Raw genomic sequence first — 20,249 nt, 5'->3', positions numbered from 1 at the left:
TTTCTTACATGGTATTATTTCACATCTCGCTGCATTAATACATAGTTGAAGAGGGGAAAAAAAAATTACAATCTCATGGTGAAGGTGTGGAGGAGAAAAAATGTCTGCATAGAGAAACAGTACCACATGGAAGATTCTTTATTTGCTCATTGTATGTGATTTATTTTGTTTTATTCTCTTGGGTTTTGGTTTTTCTGGGGGAGGGATTTTTGGTTTTTGTGTGTTTTGTTTAGTTTTGGGTTTTGTTGTTGGTTTTTTTCTTCTCTGTCTCTTTTCTTCTGCTTGTAAATATACTCACTTATTTTTCCATAGAAATAGATTTTCTTGACTCAGATGTCTCGGAAAGAAAAAGAAAAGTGCAGTATACTCGGCTTATTAGAGCAGGGAATCTGAGTTACCAAGTAAATGTAGTGATTTTCAACTTAAAATACATGCATTTCCTATATTAAGAAAGAAAAGTAATAAATATTCTTTTAAATTCATTTCCTTTTGTGGGCTTTTGACTTGCAACAAAAATGTACTTTGAAATGCTGCACAAAAAAGACTGGAGCTATTGCCTTTTCAAAGGAATTTTTATTCTTTAACATGTCAGATACATCAAGTTCTGCCTCTGTCTTGTCAGAGGATTCCTTGGATAGCTCCTAAAGTGTCCATTTGAGAGATTCCTCAGGCAGCAGTTAATAAGGTGGTACTGCTATGAATCCTTAAAGATGCTTAGGGAAAAAAATTCAAGAGAAAAATGTTCATATGCAATTGCTTATGCATCTAAATGGTGATGTTGTTTCAGTGAGGTTGTTTACACCCAAAATGTTATTTCTGTCCATTTCCAGGATGGGGGGACAAAGATGCTTTTTGTTTTAAGGCATGAGGTATACTTGAGATCTGGAATGGTAAACATCTGGCTTTCTTTTGTGCTCAAGTCTGACACAAACCTTTCATTGAGGTCTGCAGCACTGGAGAAGAGCGTAGTTTGGCTTTATTTAACTAGACATAGGACCTTCAACAAGGGATCTTCCTTTTTACTTTAAAGTTGTACTTTAAAGAGCAAGTTGAAAATTTGAAAGGAAAATACTATTCCCATTCTGCCTGTAAGAGTCAAATATTCCTAGGACCCAATGACAGACAAATTGGTACAAGGAAGTGTAAAGACTCTTAACAGCATTTAAATGTCTTGGATTTTTGCTACTAGTCACAAGAGTTTTTTCTGTTACTACTGTGCTGGGAACTGTAGGATTGGGACTGAAGGATTTATAAAATGAGAGAAGAAAGGAAGAAAGTAAAGAAAGAAAGAAGTAAGAAAGAAAACTTACTTGGAAGGACTCTTCTTTATATTAGATTAAACTAGGAATCCAGAAATATTTGGGTACAAAGTGGTGTTTGCTGAGAAGGCAGATGAGACTTGATTTTCATGTTCTGGTAATGGTGTACTGGCTTCAAGGAAACAGGGAATCCAGGGAGCCTAATGCCAAAGAATCACAGAATCATAGAATTCTGAGGTTGGAAGGGACCTCCAGAGATCATTGAGCCCAACCTCTTTGTGAAGACCAGGTCACGCAGGAACACATCCAGATGAGTCCTGAAAGTTTCTATAGAAGGAGACTCCACAACCTCTTTGGGCAGCCTGTTTTAGTGAAGTTGCTATGGCTGTACAGTGAAGATTTGGCACCTGATGTGGGCAGGGCAGGGGGCACAAAGGAGGCTCACATGGTAGCCTGTTGGCAAGCAAATTGACTGGAGAAAGGCCCACTGGTTGGAGAAGGTTTAGGTTATATGGCTCTGTGTGGTAATTTTAGGCCTAAAACTACTATATAGTTGTACTTGTGTCAGAGGAAGGGAAGCTATCTATATGGAAGTAGCTGGCCCCTGACCCTTCATTTTGGCAAGCACTGTGAAGAAGACACAAGGTTACTCAAATGCTGCTTCAATGGGTCTTCAATGGATTAGGGGCTTTTTCTGAGACAGATGCTTGCAATTGTCTTTATTTTGTTCAGTTGCACAACAGGATTTGAAAGATTAGGGTTTGTGTGTGCTGAATATGAAAAATAAATCTTATTCTTGTTTTTCCACCACAGATCCAGGCATGGAATTTTCCCAAGTACCAGCAACATTGTTGTAACACCAACAAGAAATTGTGAAACTGCTTTTTTATACAAAGTTTTCTTAATCACTTATGATTTGGTCTAGAATTCAAAATCAGTTCATAATTCAAAAGAGGAAACATTTCAAAGCACTAAATTCCAAAAAATGTTGAATGGTAAATGTTAAATGCTGAATTGAAACAGCACTGTTGTGGTTTAATGAACAGACAGATTGCTCTGTTGCTCCAAAAGGGACAAAAGAGTAATGCTCACAGACTGAATTGGACAGTACTGGAAAGTTTAAATGGAAAGGCTCTTTACAAACTACAATGCTACAGTTACATATTGGTGAGCGTAGCAAAGCATATAAAATACAAAGAAATCCGTAACAAGCCAAAGCTTCACACACAGTTCTCTCTACACCAGGCCAACCAACCCAGGCTTTGACACCCCTTCCCTATCAAGGCTCTCTTCCTCCATACCACAGAAGTTTGTGACGCAGCACAAATTCAGCCAGGCAACGTCAGGCCCCAATTAAGCCGCCTAGGACTAATTGACAGCATCGCCAAGGCCAACAACCAGGCCTCACTCCACTGCAGGAGATGAGAACCTGGACGTCTTCTGGGAGGAAAGAGGGAGATGGGAAGAAAATATCTTTGCAGCCAGATTTATAGAAAGAAATACAAAGATTACACCTTCCTGGTCCACCTCCTGGACACTCTAGCCCCTCTGGAGGTATGCACCTTGTGGCTCTTACAGGCCTCAAACAGCCACATGGACATAAAATGCCTGCTGTCTCTATAGGGACTAATGCAGTTTTGATGTCTTATTTAGGTTGGTTGAGGGGTTGTTTTTTTTGATTAAGATACAATGTACAGGACTTTATAATTATTGTCCGTCCACACATAGCCTGAAATGCTCAGCCATTTAATTAGAGCTCTGACATTAATTAACTTATGGTATTATTGATTGGTGTTTATGTAGCTTGGCATTTTCCCACTATTTTGAGAAATGTGCTAGGTCTTTTTAAGAACAAAGCTGTCCTTGGGCACACCAAACTAGATAAAAAGGTATGTAGCACAGAATTATGGTACAGCTGCTGGAAATAAGCAATGAAAATCATACTAAGTGGTTGGATTTTTTTTAATTTTAATTTCAATTTCTTTTCTATTCAGTCCTCCCAAAATTGTGCAACAAGTGTTTGAGAATAGACACATCCCAATAAACAAAATGTGCTTAGCTTCTGGCCACAGGCCTCTAAGTATGGAAACCATTTTTCTGGAGAAGGTTTGAGTACAATATAGATTAAGGTTCTAAAGTTGTTTGTATATAATTAAAAAAAATAATCAGTGAAGTATTGTTGCTTTCTTTTAACTTTTGGTGTTTCAAACCAATATGTAAGCCCAGGAATGCAAGATGGAATTTTTATCTGAATAGCCTCAAACATCAGAAATGCCCTGAATCTCAAGACTGTTTAGTGTGCTTACAAATAACTCTTTAGCGCTGAAGGAAAGAGACAGGAAGCCTCTCAAGACAAATAGCTTACTACTTTGTAGTTCCTCAAGTCAATGGCACACAGAGAGATATGTGATAGAACCAGGCTTATATTGACATAGTTTGTTTATAACCTTACACTGCCCAGTACTTGCATATATTTATTCCTTTACAGACAACTTGGTTGAGTAGGAAAGTTATCAAAAACTGAGTGAGGCAAGCTCCAAGTGTTGTGTTCACTATTCCAGCTCTGCTTTTCTTGCACAGCTGATCCAGACAGATCCTGACTGCTTCTGTTTGCAGTCTAGATCCTAGTTAGCTAGGTTTTGTATCTTCAGGCCCTGCATGGATAGAATCTCCTGACTGTTGTTGCCATAAAAATACTTGAAGTTATTCTTTGGCTTAAAGTAAAGTAGTTTTTTAAGTTTATAGCTAACACTTCAGCTGTTCTGGAATACAGAATTGGGAAGGCATCTGATCTCACCATGGATGTGTTAATATCACTCACATTTACTCCACAACACTGAAATGTTAGAGTCTGTAGATGTGTTTTTGAACAGGTATGGCTAATTCTGAAACATAATGACTTCATATTTTAAATCTGGATACCTGTTTCAGGTGAATATGTCCAAAATACCCACAATGCTTCATGAAGGCACATTTTTAAAGTTTTAAAGTATAAAATGAGTATTTTGGGAGACTATGTGCAAAACAAATCTTCAACTTACCAAACTAAGTCTCTTACTACCCTCTGAAGTGAGTAGAGGCTCAGGATCTTCTGAAGTGATGCAATAAAGGAACCTCACAGAGTACAGCCTTGCAAGATTTAAGAAAACCTTTGTGAATACTTTATCACCAGTACGTAGCTAAATAAAGTTCCATTTCACTTGGCTAGGTCTTGTTTACTTTAGTCCTGCTAATGAAAGTACTTCATAGTAGAATCATAGTATCAATAAGGTTGGAAAAGACCTCAGAGATCATCAAGTCCAACCTATCACCCAACACCTCATGACTAACTAAACCATGGCTTCAAGTGCCATGTCCAGTCCTTTTTTGAACACCTCCAGGGACGGGGACTCCACCACCTCCATGGGCAGCACATTCCAATGGCCAATTACTCTTTCTGGGAAGAACTTTCTCCTCACCTCAGTTCTTTGTTGTAAATGCTGTGAATGAATTCTTGATGTTACTTGACTCACATAATGGGTACTAATAGTATTTACTGTTGTAATCCCTATGGTTGATTGCATCCTTTTATATATCCTTGTAAATATTTTTTTTAAATATAAATTTAGCCCATATCTATTAGCCTCAGTGCTTGAAGAGATCAGATGATCGCTCAAGTTGTCCTGTCCAAATGTTGTTTGAAACTTACTGATCAGTTTTCAGACTGTGCAACCATTAGCTAAACATTTATAGCATTTCAGAAGTACAAGCAAAGTGAAATGAAAACCCTTGTGAGAATCGCTGTATTATTTTGTTTAAGCTAGGTCTTCAATTCAATGAAGGATGAAGGTAGTAGAATTTCTGCCCTCTTTGTTACTACTGTTAACTTTTACCATGTAACCCACCAAAGAGTCCACTGGAGACACGTTCTTGAGTCCTTCAAGATTGTGTAGCTAACACAAACATATTAGTTTGCATCTGTATACCTTGGATTGCAGAAGGATCTGTCGTGCCTGTGAAGGTTATGATCCCCTGCTGATATAAATCAGCTCCATTAAAAACAGTGGAGCATTGGTGATTTGTTTCAGCTGAGAGCCTTCTCTAAGATATGTACTATTTGAAATTGAAATCCATCAGGAAATATTTTCTGCACATGTGGGTTTTGAGGCATTCAACTAATGTTTATCAGTATGTGAAATAGGCCAGTATTATTGGCAATGCTTGGCATTTATCTTAAGGCTATTCAGTGTTAATTAATACTTGTTTTCACTTAGTGCAGTATTAATATCAATGTGAGTTAGTGCTTGTAAAATGTTTCATGTGTTACAAACACAGTGAAATAGAAGCTGGATATTGCTTGTAATATCTTCACAAGGGAGCCATATAGCCATTAGTACATTTATTTTACAGAAGAGAGCTGTAGCTGAGTGCAGGAAAACTGAGGGAAAGGAGTGAGCTCAATTGCATGATTTTCGAAGTGCAGAGTCTAGAAGAATGTGTGTAGTTTTCCTAGTCTTTTTCTAAATTCAGTGACCTTGTACAAGGAAGAATTGTATCAGCATAGCCTTGCTTGTTTTTAAGTACAGGAGTCATGAGAAGAATGTTAATTGGCAGGCAGATGCAGAGCATTGCAAACACAGACCGCTTAGCTATATTACTGGACAGTGGAGCACATGGTACAGATATTCAGATCATGTTATTGTGTACACTTCAAAAATACTAGATCTGGTATTTTTCACCTATTATAAGGTGTGATCACCTAGTGCAGGTCTTGAACTGTTACTTCAGATGGAAGTAGGAATGCAGAGGAATTCCTGCAGAGGAATGTAAACTTAATTTCAAGGAGCAATTCAGCATTCAGCAGTACTTGAGACAAGTAGACAATGCCTCACAGAAGCTGAACATCGGTGTTTAAACATACTCCCACAGCAGACTTCGTAGGAAGCTGTCCTGCTGTAACAGACTACACAATTTTTAAAGAATTGAAACTTTGTGAGAAGGATTTATTCCAACTGTAATGTTGTGGTGTGGTTTTTTTTTTGGTTAGTTGGCTGTTTTTTGTGTGGGGGGTTGGTTTTTTTTTTGTTTTGCTTTGTTTTGTTTTTTTGTTTCAAATACCTTTAAAGAAGAATGAGAGCCTGCAGTTAGGACAAGTTCACATTCTACAGTGTAAGCTGCATTTTACAGTGTATTTGTATGTAGTCCTTGGGAAAATAGAAGGTGAAGGAGTACTTCAGTTGTAATTAGGTTTGGTTTATAGACATTGACTGTAAAGAATTAAGAATTTGAAAATAAAGAATTTTTGCCTTGTTCTCTTGTTTTTATGCCACTTGCCTGGCAAGGCTATTTCATATGAGCTGCCTTAAAGATTTAGGTTTACTTAGACTTGTGTCATTAGCTGCCACCTTTGGAGTTGCAGCTTACTGGAGAACTCTAAAAAAAACGCCAATATTTTACATTGATTCTGTCTTCTTAAAAAAAAAACAGGGTGTAAATATAAAGCTTTCAAAGGATGTGCCAATGTGGAACTACATCTTTGTAATTTGAAAATGCATAGGCATAAGCTGAGTTGTGGCCTTGGAGCTTTTACTGGTCCTGTTCATCTGGCAGCTTAGAAGGGATCAATTTTCTTGTCAAGGCTGAAAATAGCTTGCAAAACACAGTAGAAAATTCATTGCTTAATTCAGTTCCTATGAAAGCATTGGTATGAAAAATAGTCACATTACTAAGAAATAGAAAGTTAGTACCTACCTTTGTGAAGATTTCAAGGTGAAGTTCAGACCTTTCTCCAAGACTTGTGTTTGATCATCTGTTCCCTGATAAAGTTGTAAGCAATTTCAGAAACAGAAAGTAGCAGGAAAAAATTCTAAGTCATCCTGAATATATATAAGCTCAGTTTTTGAAGTAATTGTTCCTTTCAATCGACAGAGAATGTACTGATCACTTCAAGGTACTTAGTACGTTCCACATTCATGTTTAATATTAAATTGCTTTCCTGATCATCTGTAGTCTTTGCCTTAATATTAAGCATACTGCTCTGTTCATAGGGATTTCTTTTTAGCAAGAAAATACATCTGATTTAAGTAAGAAATATTGTATAAACCAAGGTTGTACATCTTACTGTTTTTGGTGGGGGGTTTAGTATTTATGTATGTATGTATGATTTACAAAATAGACACTCATGTTCCTTATATAGCTTTCTAGAACACCTCTGCTATGAGGATAGGCTGAGGGAGCTGGGGTGGTTCAGCTTAGAGAAGAGAAGGCTCCAAGGAGACCTTAGACCTGCCTTCCGATACCTAAAGGGATCCTACAGGAAAGCTGCAGAAGAACTTCTCATAATGATGTCTAGCAATAGGACAAAAAGGAATGGTTTGAAACTGAGGGATTTTGGGAAGAAGTTGTTATGATGAAGTTCTTCTGTATGAAGGTGGTGAGTCTCTGGAATAGGTTGTGGATGCCTCCTCCCTGGAGGTATTCAAGACTAGGCTGGAGGAGGCTTTGAGCAGCTGATGGTAGTTGAGTGGTGTCCCTGCCCATGGTGGGGAGGTTGGAGTAAATGATCTCTGAGATCCCTTCCAACCTAAACCATTCTATGATGACTTGGTAGTGTAGCTGAAGCCCAAGTATTTAGGCCAGTATATACAGCTATTTCTTCAACATTGATGAGACACTGGTCCTTTCCCTGGAAATGTAATGGGTGCAGACTAAAGACTTTGTGTAAAGACACTTTCACTATTTGTGGTTTCTTTTCTTTGAAACCAGGCTGTCCAAGGTAGTGAGTGATGGATGATTGCTTTGCAGAAACAAAGTTCATCAGACAATTTGGATTTTCATATAATTTCTGTACTAACATTAAAAAACTCAAATCCAACAAACCAGGTAGCAGACTCTGAACTGCTGTGGTAATATTGTAGAGAACAGATACTGGGCAGTGCTGTAGAAGTGTTCACTTTTCAAATAGCTAATAACGATACAAGCACTTTACTTACAGATAGAGAGTTAAGATGGATTAGAAAGTATAGAATTGGTTCTCAAAGAAATCGACAGGTCTCAGCCCTGAATGACAGATTGTGTTCACAGAATAAGAGGATTTCATGAGCTTCTTAAGACATTTCAAAGATCTCAAGAGTGCAATTTTCTATCGATGTTGAGGGTGAATGTGCTGTTAAAGACTGGACATTTTCATTGACAATCTCTGCATTGCAGCGTCTTGGATGTTTTGAAACTCACCCATTCTGGTTGAATGGAATAGAATGAAATAGAATCATAGAATGGTAGGGGTTAGAAGGGACCAATGGAGAGCACTGAGTCCAACCTCCCTGCAAAGCAGGACCACTTATGGCAGGTCACACAGGAACACATCCAGGGGGTGTTGAATGTCTTCAGAGAAGGAGACTCCACAGCCTCCCTGGGCATCCTGTTCCAGGGCTCTGTCACCCACCTAGTTAATAAGTTTTTTTTCATGTTGAGATGGAATTTCCTGTGATTGAGTTGAAGGCTGCAGACTAAAGCACTACCAAACTGTGTTGTGAACACCTGAATTTGTAAATTGCTTGTCAAGGGATAACATGATTTTTTTATATGAAAATGGTCCCTGGAGACACTCAAGATCAGACTCAATGTGGCCCTGGGCAGCCTGATCTAGTTGGAGGATGTCCCTGATCCTGCAGTGAGGCTGGACAAGTTGACCTTTGTGGGTCCCTTGCAACCCAGTGCAGTCTGTGAATCTATGAATAATGGATCAGCATCAATAATAATTGTTATATTAATGTTGTTATGTAAGTAACCCTGGACTATAGCAATTCAAAACATAAAAAGTGTATAATTTTGTTGCTATACACTGCTAATAAACCACGTTTGGATTCAGCAGGTTGTGCTTAATATCCCAAACTCACTTTCTGTGAGCATTGTGGTACTAGCTCCTGAAACGCATTCACAATCCAGAAGATCCTTAAGTATGTCTGATTTACCAAATGCCCTGATTAATGAAGGAAACAAAGAACTTGGAATGAAGGAAACAAAATGCTTGCCTAGAGATCATGAATAATAATGATTGTATTCTCTTATCATATTTATTACAGACTGACAAGAAAGAGAGAAGTAATGCCCTCAATGTTGCAATAGAGAGTATGTGCAAGAAGACAAGAGATCTCCGCAGACAGGTAAGCAACTTGGGGAACCAAAAATGTAACAAGGGAGGCTTGCAGGATGATTTCCAAATTGCTGTTCTCAGGTTTTGTAGCACTGCATTTTGAAACTTAAAAATTCTTCTGTATTCTAACAATACTGAAGATAATTACATCATTCCACTGAAAATATACATGCAAATTTTCCAAACTCTGTGATGAACACTACCAACTGATCCTGGTAAAATATATATATGGATGTAGACAAAACTCTGCAGGTGTGCATGTTTACATATGTATTTGCTGCAGAACTATGGCAGTAATGTACTTTGCACATCAAGATTTGTTTTATTTATATTAACTGAACTTGAATTATTACTGGTTGTTGGAACAGATACCTTAATGAGAACACTGGGCCACTGTGTTTAGTTCTTCACATTGTCAGAACTCCTACATCAGAAAAGGGTCTTTGGAATACCTGGTCTGCAGTCCACCCATCCATTTTGTATCCCAGTGTCTTAGTGCTAATATAAGACATGGAGCCACATGCTGTATTTCAGTGTACTGCAGAAGGTGAGCAGTAGCCATCAGCTCTGTTTACATCCTTTCTTTGCAAGGAACATCTTTGAAAAAAAACTGTAATTGATGTTGAAAGTATATAACATGGCAGTTTAGGGAAAAGAAGCTAGAAAGCCAGTAGTTCTTTCAGTCAAGCTGCCCACAGCGGCTGTATGAAGATTTATGGCCGCAGAGAACAGAAGCACACACTGCTTGCATTCTGTCTGAAGTTGTGGCTATTTATCAACTCTTGGTGGAAGAAAATTCCTCCAAATTTTGTGTGCAGCCTTACAAGCCATCCCATACTTCAAGATGATGAATAAATTCCTTCCTGTCTCCTGTAATCAGCCAGGGGAAACCTTGAAAGATGAGATGAATATGATATAAATATAGTGTTTACAACTAACTAGCTATCCAATTTCTGCTCACATTTCATCAAAAATGTGTTCAACTCAGACACCTGGCTACTTGCATCACAAGCTCAGTGTGTTCAGGAATGCTGCATTTCTGTCCAGCAGTCTCCTCAATGAGTTAATTAAAGTCTAGCTGAGTGTAAAAGAGTATGCTGACTCTCTTACAGTGTTTAAATCTGGTAACTAATTCAATTTGTGTGTTTCTGTAAACCTCTGTAAAATGTTCAGGCTGAATGTAATCATGCTCAATTTATTGTCAGTCTAGAAGCACTAGTTTTCTCTAAGCAGAGTAGCTCTGGCTTCTGGTTTTCATTGGAAGGTATTTATGAGAAATATTTTGTCTACTTCCTGCAATTCTTTGTTTAGACATGTGAATTGCATAAGAATTGTTTCAGGAAGAGTGCTTACTTGCATGTGTAGCCCAGAAGGCAAATCGCATCCTGGACTGCATCAAAAGATGCGTTGTCAGCAGATCCAGAGAAGTGATTCTACCACTTTGCTCTGGTGAGACCTCACCTGGAGTACTGTGTACAGGTCTGGAGCCCTCAATACAAGAAGGACGTGAACCTCATGGAGAGGGTCCAGAGGAGGGCCACAAAAATGATCTGGGGATTGGAACACCTCTGCTATGAGAACAGGCTGGGGGAGTTGGGGTTGTTCAGCCTGGAAAAGAGGAGGCCCCGGGGAGACCTGATAGCAGCCTTCCAATATCTGAAGGGGGCCTACACTGTTTACAAGGGCCTGCAGTGACAGGATGAGGGGTGAGGGCTTCAAACTAGAGAAGGGCAAATTTAGATTGGATATCAGGAAGAAACTCTTCACTATGAGGGTGGTGGGACACTTGAACAGGTTGCCCAAGAAGGTGGTTAAGGCCTCTTCCCTGGAGATGTTCAAGGTAAGACTCGACAAGGCCCTGGGCAGCCTGGTGTAGTTTGGGATGTCCCTGCTGACTGCAGGGGGGTCAGACTAGATGACCTTTGGAGGTTCCTTCCTGCCAGGACCATTCTATGATTCTGATCTGGGAAACATGAGATTGTGAGTTCTGTGCCTGCAGATATTGTAGTAGAGCCTAATTTGCTTTCACTCGTAAACATTATTCTGTTTGCTAGCACTTTTGCTAGAGACGTGAACATTGTTATTTGGTCTGCTTTTACAGTTTTTATAATACTTAACTTTTTTTTTTTAAATGGTGCTTTGCATCATAGCTGGTATTACATAATGGATTCAGCAGGGTTATGGTGTGCACAGTGTACTCTGCTTTCAGTCAGTTACTGGGGTTGCTGCTGCAAAATGGCAGTTGAAGATGAAACCCTAGGAAGTTGTACTTTTGAAGTTTCAGTATAGTGTACAATAAACAAAACCTTCATATGAGCACTGGCCCAGTCACCACCTGATTGTGGGTTGGGCCATGGGCCCCTGTGGAACTTCTTTGCAGACCACACTAAGTAAAGTGCAGGAAGGCACTTTGGAATGAAGCTGGAGGTGGGGAGATTCAGGCTAGATGTGAGGAGGAGGTTCTTCACCATGAGAGTGGTGAAACCCTGGAATGCGTTGTCCAGGGAGGTGGTCGAGGCCCCGTCCCTGGGGGTGTTTAAGCCCAGGCTGGATGAGGCTCTGTCCAGCCTGATCTAGTGTGGGGTGTCCCTGCCCATGGCAGGGGGGTTGGAACTAGATGATCCTTGTGGTCCCTTCCAACCCTGAATGAAACTATGAAACTATAAGGCTTGTATCTGGCAAAGCTTGAAGGCAGAAGTAGCGATCTCAACGTATTCTGGAAGTTGTTAATATCTCTGGTTTTCCAAATGAAAATATTTGTATTCATTTTCAGAACGTGGCCAGTACTTGTGGGGATTTTAAACTATTCTGGTTTGATTTTCACTTGTATTGTGCCAGAGATCTGCATGTCATTTCTTCATGTGCAGTATTATCTAGATCACTGTTCCCTGGTCTAGTAGAGCTGAATGAATATTTAGGAAGGAATTGCCTATTTATCCCAATTTCTGAGAAATTACCATACTCAGTTCTTACCTCCCTGTTGTTTCCTGGTGAACCATGAATGGACTGCACAGATGTTTCTCCTAAGGCTGTTCTGCAGGTTTGGTTGGTTGGGTTTTTAAATAAATGTGATTCCTCAATATATTACTATATTTCTACATTTCTTCTTCAACATGGGTAGCTGCTTCTGAATTCAAAGGAGGTGGCCTTCCTGGCACCCCTTCAAAATAAGAGAGATACCTCAATAATAAGAACTAAACTTCTTCTTTTACCTGTGTAGTTGTGTGATTCAATAGGCAAATAGAAGCAAACCCAGTTTTCTGCACTCATCAGACTACTGATGTATTATCGTGTTGCAAAAAGCTGCTAGATTTTTCTACTCTACCCTCTACTGTTTGTTTTTCATAACCTTATGTCCTATGTTTTATAAACAGTGTGTTTCTGTGTTATTTTTAATGCACTTTGATATCAAAACAGAAACTCTCTATGCTTCCAGTTCTGTAACAGTCTGCTCAAAGGGTAAGAATAAAACTTTGCACCTAAAAGTAAAACAATTTGTTAAGCATCATCATCCCTCTGCTTTTCCTCTTCTGATGGTGTCTCTTTCAGTCTTCTGACTTTAGGAGAAAAAGTTCTAATTATAGCACAATAACTTCCCTAGTATTGTCTGCTCCCACTACTAGTGCTGGTTTTGTTTATATGTCTCCCTCTATGGCTGCTTAGCTTCTAACGTTTTACTCTAGAGGTGCCCAGAGTCAGAAACAGACTTGTGGAAAAAACAGTTATGTAAAAAATGAATGTTGTGGTTAGGATGAACAGAAATACATATTGCTTTAGATATTCCTTTTCTCTTTTGTCTTTTCCCTTTCTTTGTTCTACATTGTATTTCCTTGTTCTCTAACGCTGTACAAGCCACCATTTGAAAAACCTCAGCTTCCTATATTCCTTTGCATAGCTGAAATAGAAACTATAATTTCAATCTTGTCTGTATTCAGCAGACACAGAATTGCCTTTTTCTTTTTTATTGAAGGTGTGTTTCTCTGTTTAATTGCAGGATAGACGATTTCTTAGAACAAAATAATAACAATAATTTATATGTGAAAGGTTAATTAAACCAAACAAACCAGTAAAAAGCTACAGCAAAGAGTTACGTGAGGAGAGAGAAAATTAGGCTGTTTGAAAATTGGATGTCCCAAGCTCACCGCAAATGTGACTAAGATCACTGCAGTCACAGGTCCTCAAATGACACATGAAGGCTGCAAGAGTGCCACAATCTGTACTATGCAGAACCCAAAAATCTTCTCTTTGCAATAATGAATCAATGGCCATGGATGTGGTTCCACAGATCTTTGTTGATGATGATTGTCAATTGAAATCTTACTGTTTAAACTGGGATTCCTCAAGATCACATCCCTGTACTCAATTAGGCAAGTATGTCTGTTTTCTTAAGCTGGACCTTCCAACACAGAAATTTTAACAGGTGGCTCGTCAGGACTAGAGGTTTAATGTATTTTTTTTCCAAACAATATATTTTATAGAGATTGTAATATTTTTTTTTTCCCCAGTAGGTGATTGAGTGACCTTGATAATTTAGTTGCATGGCTACTATTGTTAAATTAGGTATATTTCTTGAAGTGTTCTGAAATTCATTATTAAAATGAATAATTGCCTTGTGTAGGTTTATAGGATGGAAAATAATCCCTCAAGTGAAGTAATGTCCCACTGATTAGTTACAGGCTTACATGAAACCTAATGTAAAAGAGGTAATTTGTAGTCAACATTACACTTAAATGATGTAAAACTAGAACTTCACCCTAATTTATACTTCCTTCCCTATTAATGTGACACAATAAATAATCTCATTGATATAATCTCACTGATTATAAGACTACAATTTCATAATCAAATGGTCTCCTACGGTTTTCCAACAAGGTTGAAAAATACTTGGCTAATTGTGCAATTATAAAAGCATGTGCTGGAGGCTATTCTGTGAGTATAAAAATAACACAATTAGTATTTTCTTTGAATAAATAAATAGCTTTCTCCACTGGCATCTGAATTTCAAGAAAGAATACCTAGGAAACTTTACTTTTAGTCTATTTTTTCATATGTGAAATCATTTAAGTAGTGTGTTCTGTTCACAGAAACATAGAATGGTCTAGGTTGGAAGGGACCTCCAAAGGTCATCTAGTCCAACTCCCTCTACAGTAAGCAGGGACATCCTCAACTAGATCAGTCTGCCCAGAGCCCTGTTGAGCCTCACTTTTAATATCTCCAGGAATGGGGCCCAAACCACCTCCCTGGGCAACCTGTTCCAGTGTTTCACTACCCTCATGGTAAAGAACCTGGTCCTAACATCCAATCTAAATCTACTCTCGTTTGAAGCCATTGCCCCTTGCCCTATCACTACAGGCCTTTGCAAACAGTCTTTCTCCATTCTCCCTTTCAGGTACTGGAAGACTGCTATTAGGTCTCCCCAGGGCCTCCTCTTTTCCAGGCTGAAAAACCCCAGCTCCCTCATCCTGTCTTAATAGCAGGGTGGTCCAACCCGCTGATCATTTTTGTTGTCCTCCTCTGTATCCTCTCCATCAGATGCCTGTCCTTCCTGTACTAGGGGCTCCAGACCTGTACACAGTACACCAGGTGAGGTCTCACCAGAGCAAAGTTGCAGAATCAATTCTCTGGATCTGTTGGCCACACATCTTTTGATGCAGCCCAGGATGCCACTGACCTTCTGGGCTGCAAGCGCATAATGTCAGCTCATGTCCAGCTTTTTGTCCACCAGCACCCCCAAATCCTTTTCCACAGGACTGCTATCTATCACCTTATTTCCTAGTCTGAATTGATAGTGAGGATTGTTCCAGCCCAGGTGCAGTGCCCTGCACTTGCTCTTGTTGAACCTCACGAGGTTTAGCTGGGCCCACCTCTCTGGCTTGTCCAGGCCCCTCTGGATGACATCTCCTCCCTCTGGTGTATCAACCCCACTGCTCAGCTTGGTGTCATCTGCAAACTTGCTGATGGTGCACTCAATCCCACTGTCTATGTCACTAATAAAAATATTAAACAGTACAGGTCCCACTGTGGACCTCTGAGGGATACCACTTACCACTGTTCTCCATCTGGACTTCAATCAATTGAGCACTACCTTCTGGATGTGACCATCCAGCCAGTTCCTTATCCACTTAACAGTCTACTCATCAAATCCCTATCTTTCCAGCTTGGTGAGTAGGATATTGTTGGGGACTATGACAAAGTCCTTGTAGAAGTCCAGATAGATCGCATCCATAGGTCCCTTATCTGCTGACATAGTCACTCTATCATAGAAAGCCACTAGGTGGGTCAGGCAGGATTTTTCCCCTAGTAAAGCCATGCTGGCTGTCTTGAATCGCCTCCCTGTCCTTCATGAAACAACATGAACATTGGCTGCATTCCCTTAACTTCAACTAAACTACTGCATGTTTGAAGTGGTTTATGTATCATAGAATCATAGGAAGGGTAAGGTTGGAAGGGACCTTAGAGATCATCTACTCCAGCATCCCTAGCATGGGCAGGGATGCCTCTCAACTACCCTCAGCTGCTCAGGGCCTCATCAAACCTGGCCTTGAACAGGTCCAGAGATGAGGCATCTACTACCTCCCTCAGCAACCCATCCCAGAGTCTCACCGACCTTGTACTGAAGAACTTCTTCCTAGGATTCAGTTTAAACCTACTGTCCCTCAGCTTCAAACCATTCCCCTTTGTCCTGTCACTAGACACACTTATGAATAGTTCCTCTCCAGCCTTCCTGTAGGACCCTGTCATGGGGTGCTCCAAACCCGCCTTCCCCTACCTCCATCAGTGGAGGTTTGATGGGGGAAGACAAAGGCAAGAAATTGCCTTCCGAGTCATGAAATTGCCTTCCCCTTTCCCTGAGGGACAGGTAAAATAGGTGCCCATTCTTCCCGCCGGGAGCTGAAGCCCCTCACATGTATTCACCCGTGGGGGGAAGCCCGTGCTGGGATTTGGAACTGTGATTGGCTGGGTTCTTTGCACCCAGTATATATTGGCACTGGACACATTGTCTAGGAAAATCTTAAATCGAGTGACCAGAAAGCAGTCTGTGCTCTCATTTTGGCTCTCATTTTTGGATCAGTTTTGGCGCTCATTTTGGACTTGCTCTCTCTCGCTCCGGATTTGTGGCAAAATTGGAGAGATCGGCACGCGGACCTCGCTTCTCCCCGGACCTGCCTACCTTGGGGTCCTGCTCCCTGCCTTGTGCTGGAGTCACCCTGCCTGCTGTAAAACTGGGGGTGTTTGCTGGGACAGGCCGGCAGTGTGGCTTCCCTTGCACTGCTCAGATGAATTTTGCCTTGTGGCAGCTGTGTCTAAGGGTCCCTTTTCCTTTGGATTTGTGCCGCGTTATCCACAAATTGGATTATAAACTTGCAGTTCTGGAGCCTGCCACTGAAGAGAGATCTAGGGACTATCTCCAAATTCCTGCTCCGTTCTTGTGAGTAAAATCCGACTCACTCCCTTTCCCTAAGGTCCTGGCTTGCCTCTGATTTTCTAAGTGAGGTTAAGCTATTTTGTGACTTAGCCTTTTCCATTTTCTGAGTTCTCTAAACTGTACTAAAGTTGCCCATAAGCATCCTTGTAGAATTTGTGACCAAATAGAACCTGTAAATAGATTGAATAATTTTTGCACATAATTTTGGGGTGGGGTTTTCAGAAAAATAAAGATAACTATATTTTTATAATTCCCATTTTGTTAATTTAATCCCAATCAAAACATTACACCCCTTCAAGTACTGAAAGGCAGATCTATGGTCCTCCCGAGTCTTCTCTTCTTTAGGCTGCAAAACCTCAGCTCCCTCAACCTGTTATAGCAGAGGTGCTCCAGTCTTTGGATCATCTTTATGGCCCTCATATGGAATTGCTCCAATAGCTCTGTCCCCTTCTTATGATGGGGACAACAGAACTGGGGTCTTACTAGAGTGGAGTAAAGGGGCAGAATCAGCTTTCTTGACCTGCTGGCCACACTCGTCTTGATGCAGCCCAGGATACAATTTGCCTTCTGGGCTGCGTGAGCACACTCCTGGCTCATGGTCAGCTTCTTATCAATCAGTACACCTAAGTATATCTGTACTCACATGCACATAGACAAACATACAAACATCATAGGTAAGTAGTGGTATATTAAAACTGTATCTAAAATGTTGCTTTTCTGTGTAATAGATAAAGTGCAGCTGCAGTAGGTTCCAGACACTTAATCCTGCAAATAAAGCAGGAATCCAGTTTGTACATGGTTGTTATAAAACACTAGTACTCAGTAATTACAGTAGACTTCAATAAATAGTCCAATTATTCCATACTAATCTAATGTTTTGTTTTGCAGCTCCGTAAAGCCATTATAGATCACATCTCAGACTCCTTCTTGGATACTACTGTTCCACTTTTAGTTCTCATTGAAGCTGCTAAAAATGGAAGAGAGAAAGAAATAAAGGAATATGCTGCTATATTTCGAGAGCATACCAGCAGGCTTGTGGAGGTATGTTGGATGGGGTTGCATTTTGTTTGAAAAGATGGTCTAAATGACTTGCCACTGCTGGCAGGTGTCATAGAACAGTGAAGCCTGACATTTCTGGAAAGAATATGTATAAATGACCTAGGGTAATAGTGAACATATTGTATTTGTAATAGAATGCTATAAGGTAAGACAGTGGGTTTGGTGATGCTGGCATTTATAAAAGTGTTCCATTACATGGAAATTAGGTGGGGGGGAATTCTAATTGGAGAAATCATTTTAAGCCTTTCAACAAAGAAATTAAGTGGGGACTTGATCAAATAAATGTATGATTGTAAGGAATATTAGCTTAGTGTTCAGAGTGCTACTACCCAATCCACATGAGACAAGGTGCTAGTGTTAGTTTGGCAGATTTCTCACTTCAGCCTGTGCAATGGCTGAAGAGGAAATACTGCTTTGACACCCAGCTCAGAGCTCAGTCCTGAAAATGTGACTAAATATCCACTGGCTTAAACTTATTCAAAATGGAGCTTGAAACACTAGTGGAATACTGAACTTGTGGATTTTGCAGAAATATTGTTGGATGTGCCTGTGAGGAATGTGTTGCTATTTTTTTGGTGGTTTTTAAAAAGCTTGTAGTGCTTTTCTGTGCAGTAATGGAAAAATGGGAAAAAAACAACTAATTTGCTCTATGGCTGAAAATTTACTATTCACTATTTGGCTCAGAATGAATTCTTTAATCTTGGATGATCTACAGATAATGGAAGACAAATAGATAAACAGCTAAAGTAAAAGTAGGTTAGTGCATTTGTTTCCTGTCATTGTCATGTAGTTACAGAATAAGGCTAGTTATTGACCTCAATTTACAGTGTCTCATTTTGACTGTGTTGTCAAATCAAATGAAACATAAACCACCCTGAAGTTGTAGAACGTTTTCAGGTTTCTAATACTGAAGCTTATGCAGCCTGAATTGGCTTGATTTTAGAAAGCATAGGGAATCTCTGGAGGTCAGATAAGTTCACTGAATTTGGAACTGAGTCCAGGTCACGTGAAACACCCAAATAATTATTCAGTTTAGAAGATGTGAATCTGAAAATTCAATATCCCTTTTGTTTCATGGGTTTGTATTTGTGTTCCAAACGGAAGGAATAGCTGGCCATCAAGGTAGGTTTGTGATTAAAGGCTGCATAGATACACTGCCTAAAATACCTACTGGGACATGTAGCAGCTGCCTGTGAATGTTATGACTAGGTAGAAGATAGCTATCCTTAGTGATGTAGGAATAAGTATAGCAAAGTTTTTGCAGTTCCAGCATAGCTACTACCTAGAAGTGTGTGGGCAAAAATAAAAATCTAATACCCTTTTTCAGCATAGACATTACTCATCCATTCCACAGGCTCCCCTCTGCAAAGTGATAACCAGACTAGATGCCACAGAAACTTAGAGATTTTCTTCACTCACCTTACTGAATTAACTTCACAACTCTTTGCTTTTACCTAAACTCATTACCTGAATGCAGTCAAACTGAGCAGTCTTAACAGGGAAAGTACGGGTAGAGTTCATGAATGTAAATACTAGTGGGGATTCGTTTACTCAGGTTGTTCTGTTGACATCAGGCCTATTTTACAAGCAAATTAGTAAATCATAAATGCATCATGCAAAGGGATAAAAGCAAGATTCTCATGACTGTTGTGTTACATGGTAGTTTGATCTTACTTTACATGTAAATATACAGCGTGGGGGTGTACATAGTTATATTTATGCATGATTTCATAAGCTGCCTACAGTGAAATAAACACAGTTCTTAAAATGTTTCAAGTAACTGACTTGGAGACAGGCTATCCACAATGCCACCTCCTATCACTCCTGATTCTGAAGAAGCAGGAGTCGGCTTGGAATCATTGCTACTTCTATTATGCATTTATTTATCAAAGAATTTACATTTTCATAGTGAAGCTTCTAATGTATAAACATCACTTATCCCTTTAGGGACAGCTGCCTAGCCCTTTGCTAGGGATCTGTTTTGTAACATGGTGTTTGCCATCTTAGGATTTTAAGCTGAATGACAGGTTAATTCAACTCTGTTTATGAGAAAGTTGTCAAGCGGCCTTGTGTTTTGTTAGAAGATTCTTAAATGACAGTTATGATTTGAATGTTTGCAGGAGAGCCTTCACATTAATTCCTTTGTTATTTATTTCCTTCAGTGTTATAAAAGCCATCAAACAAATCTCCTTAAACTTTCAGGCTATTAAATATAAATCTGGAAAGTTACTCATGTATGCTATTCCAGAGTTGGGTTTGATCTCTGCAAATAAAGCCAGGTATTGAAGGAGAATTTAAGTCAAGTATTGAAGATCAAGACCATGGGTAGAATGTACCTGGCTGTGGAATACTAACAGAGGCAATAGCTGAA

General features: G+C 39.7%; 1 protein-coding gene across 2 annotated transcripts in view; it reads left to right on the top strand.

Moving 5' to 3' along the window:
- The window catches only part of CTNNA3 (catenin alpha 3), a 414,270-nt gene that overhangs the window by 258,944 nt on the left and 135,077 nt on the right, over positions 1 to 20,249 (top strand). For both annotated transcript variants that reach the window (XM_068140126.1, XM_068140124.1), the window contains exons 8-9: positions 9,323 to 9,403; positions 17,708 to 17,860. In XM_068140126.1, the coding sequence (XP_067996227.1) occupies positions 9,323 to 9,403; positions 17,708 to 17,860 (234 nt within the window). The remainder of the gene's footprint in view (positions 1 to 9,322; positions 9,404 to 17,707; positions 17,861 to 20,249) is intronic.

This window comes from Melanerpes formicivorus, unplaced genomic scaffold, assembly GCF_026170545.1.
Source record: "Melanerpes formicivorus ecotype bairdi unplaced genomic scaffold, bMelFor1.0.p_v2 SCAF_6, whole genome shotgun sequence".
Taxonomy (NCBI): Eukaryota; Metazoa; Chordata; class Aves; order Piciformes; family Picidae; genus Melanerpes; species Melanerpes formicivorus.
Note: the sequence above shows the minus strand (reverse complement) of the source record. Positions and strands in the feature narration are given on the sequence as shown.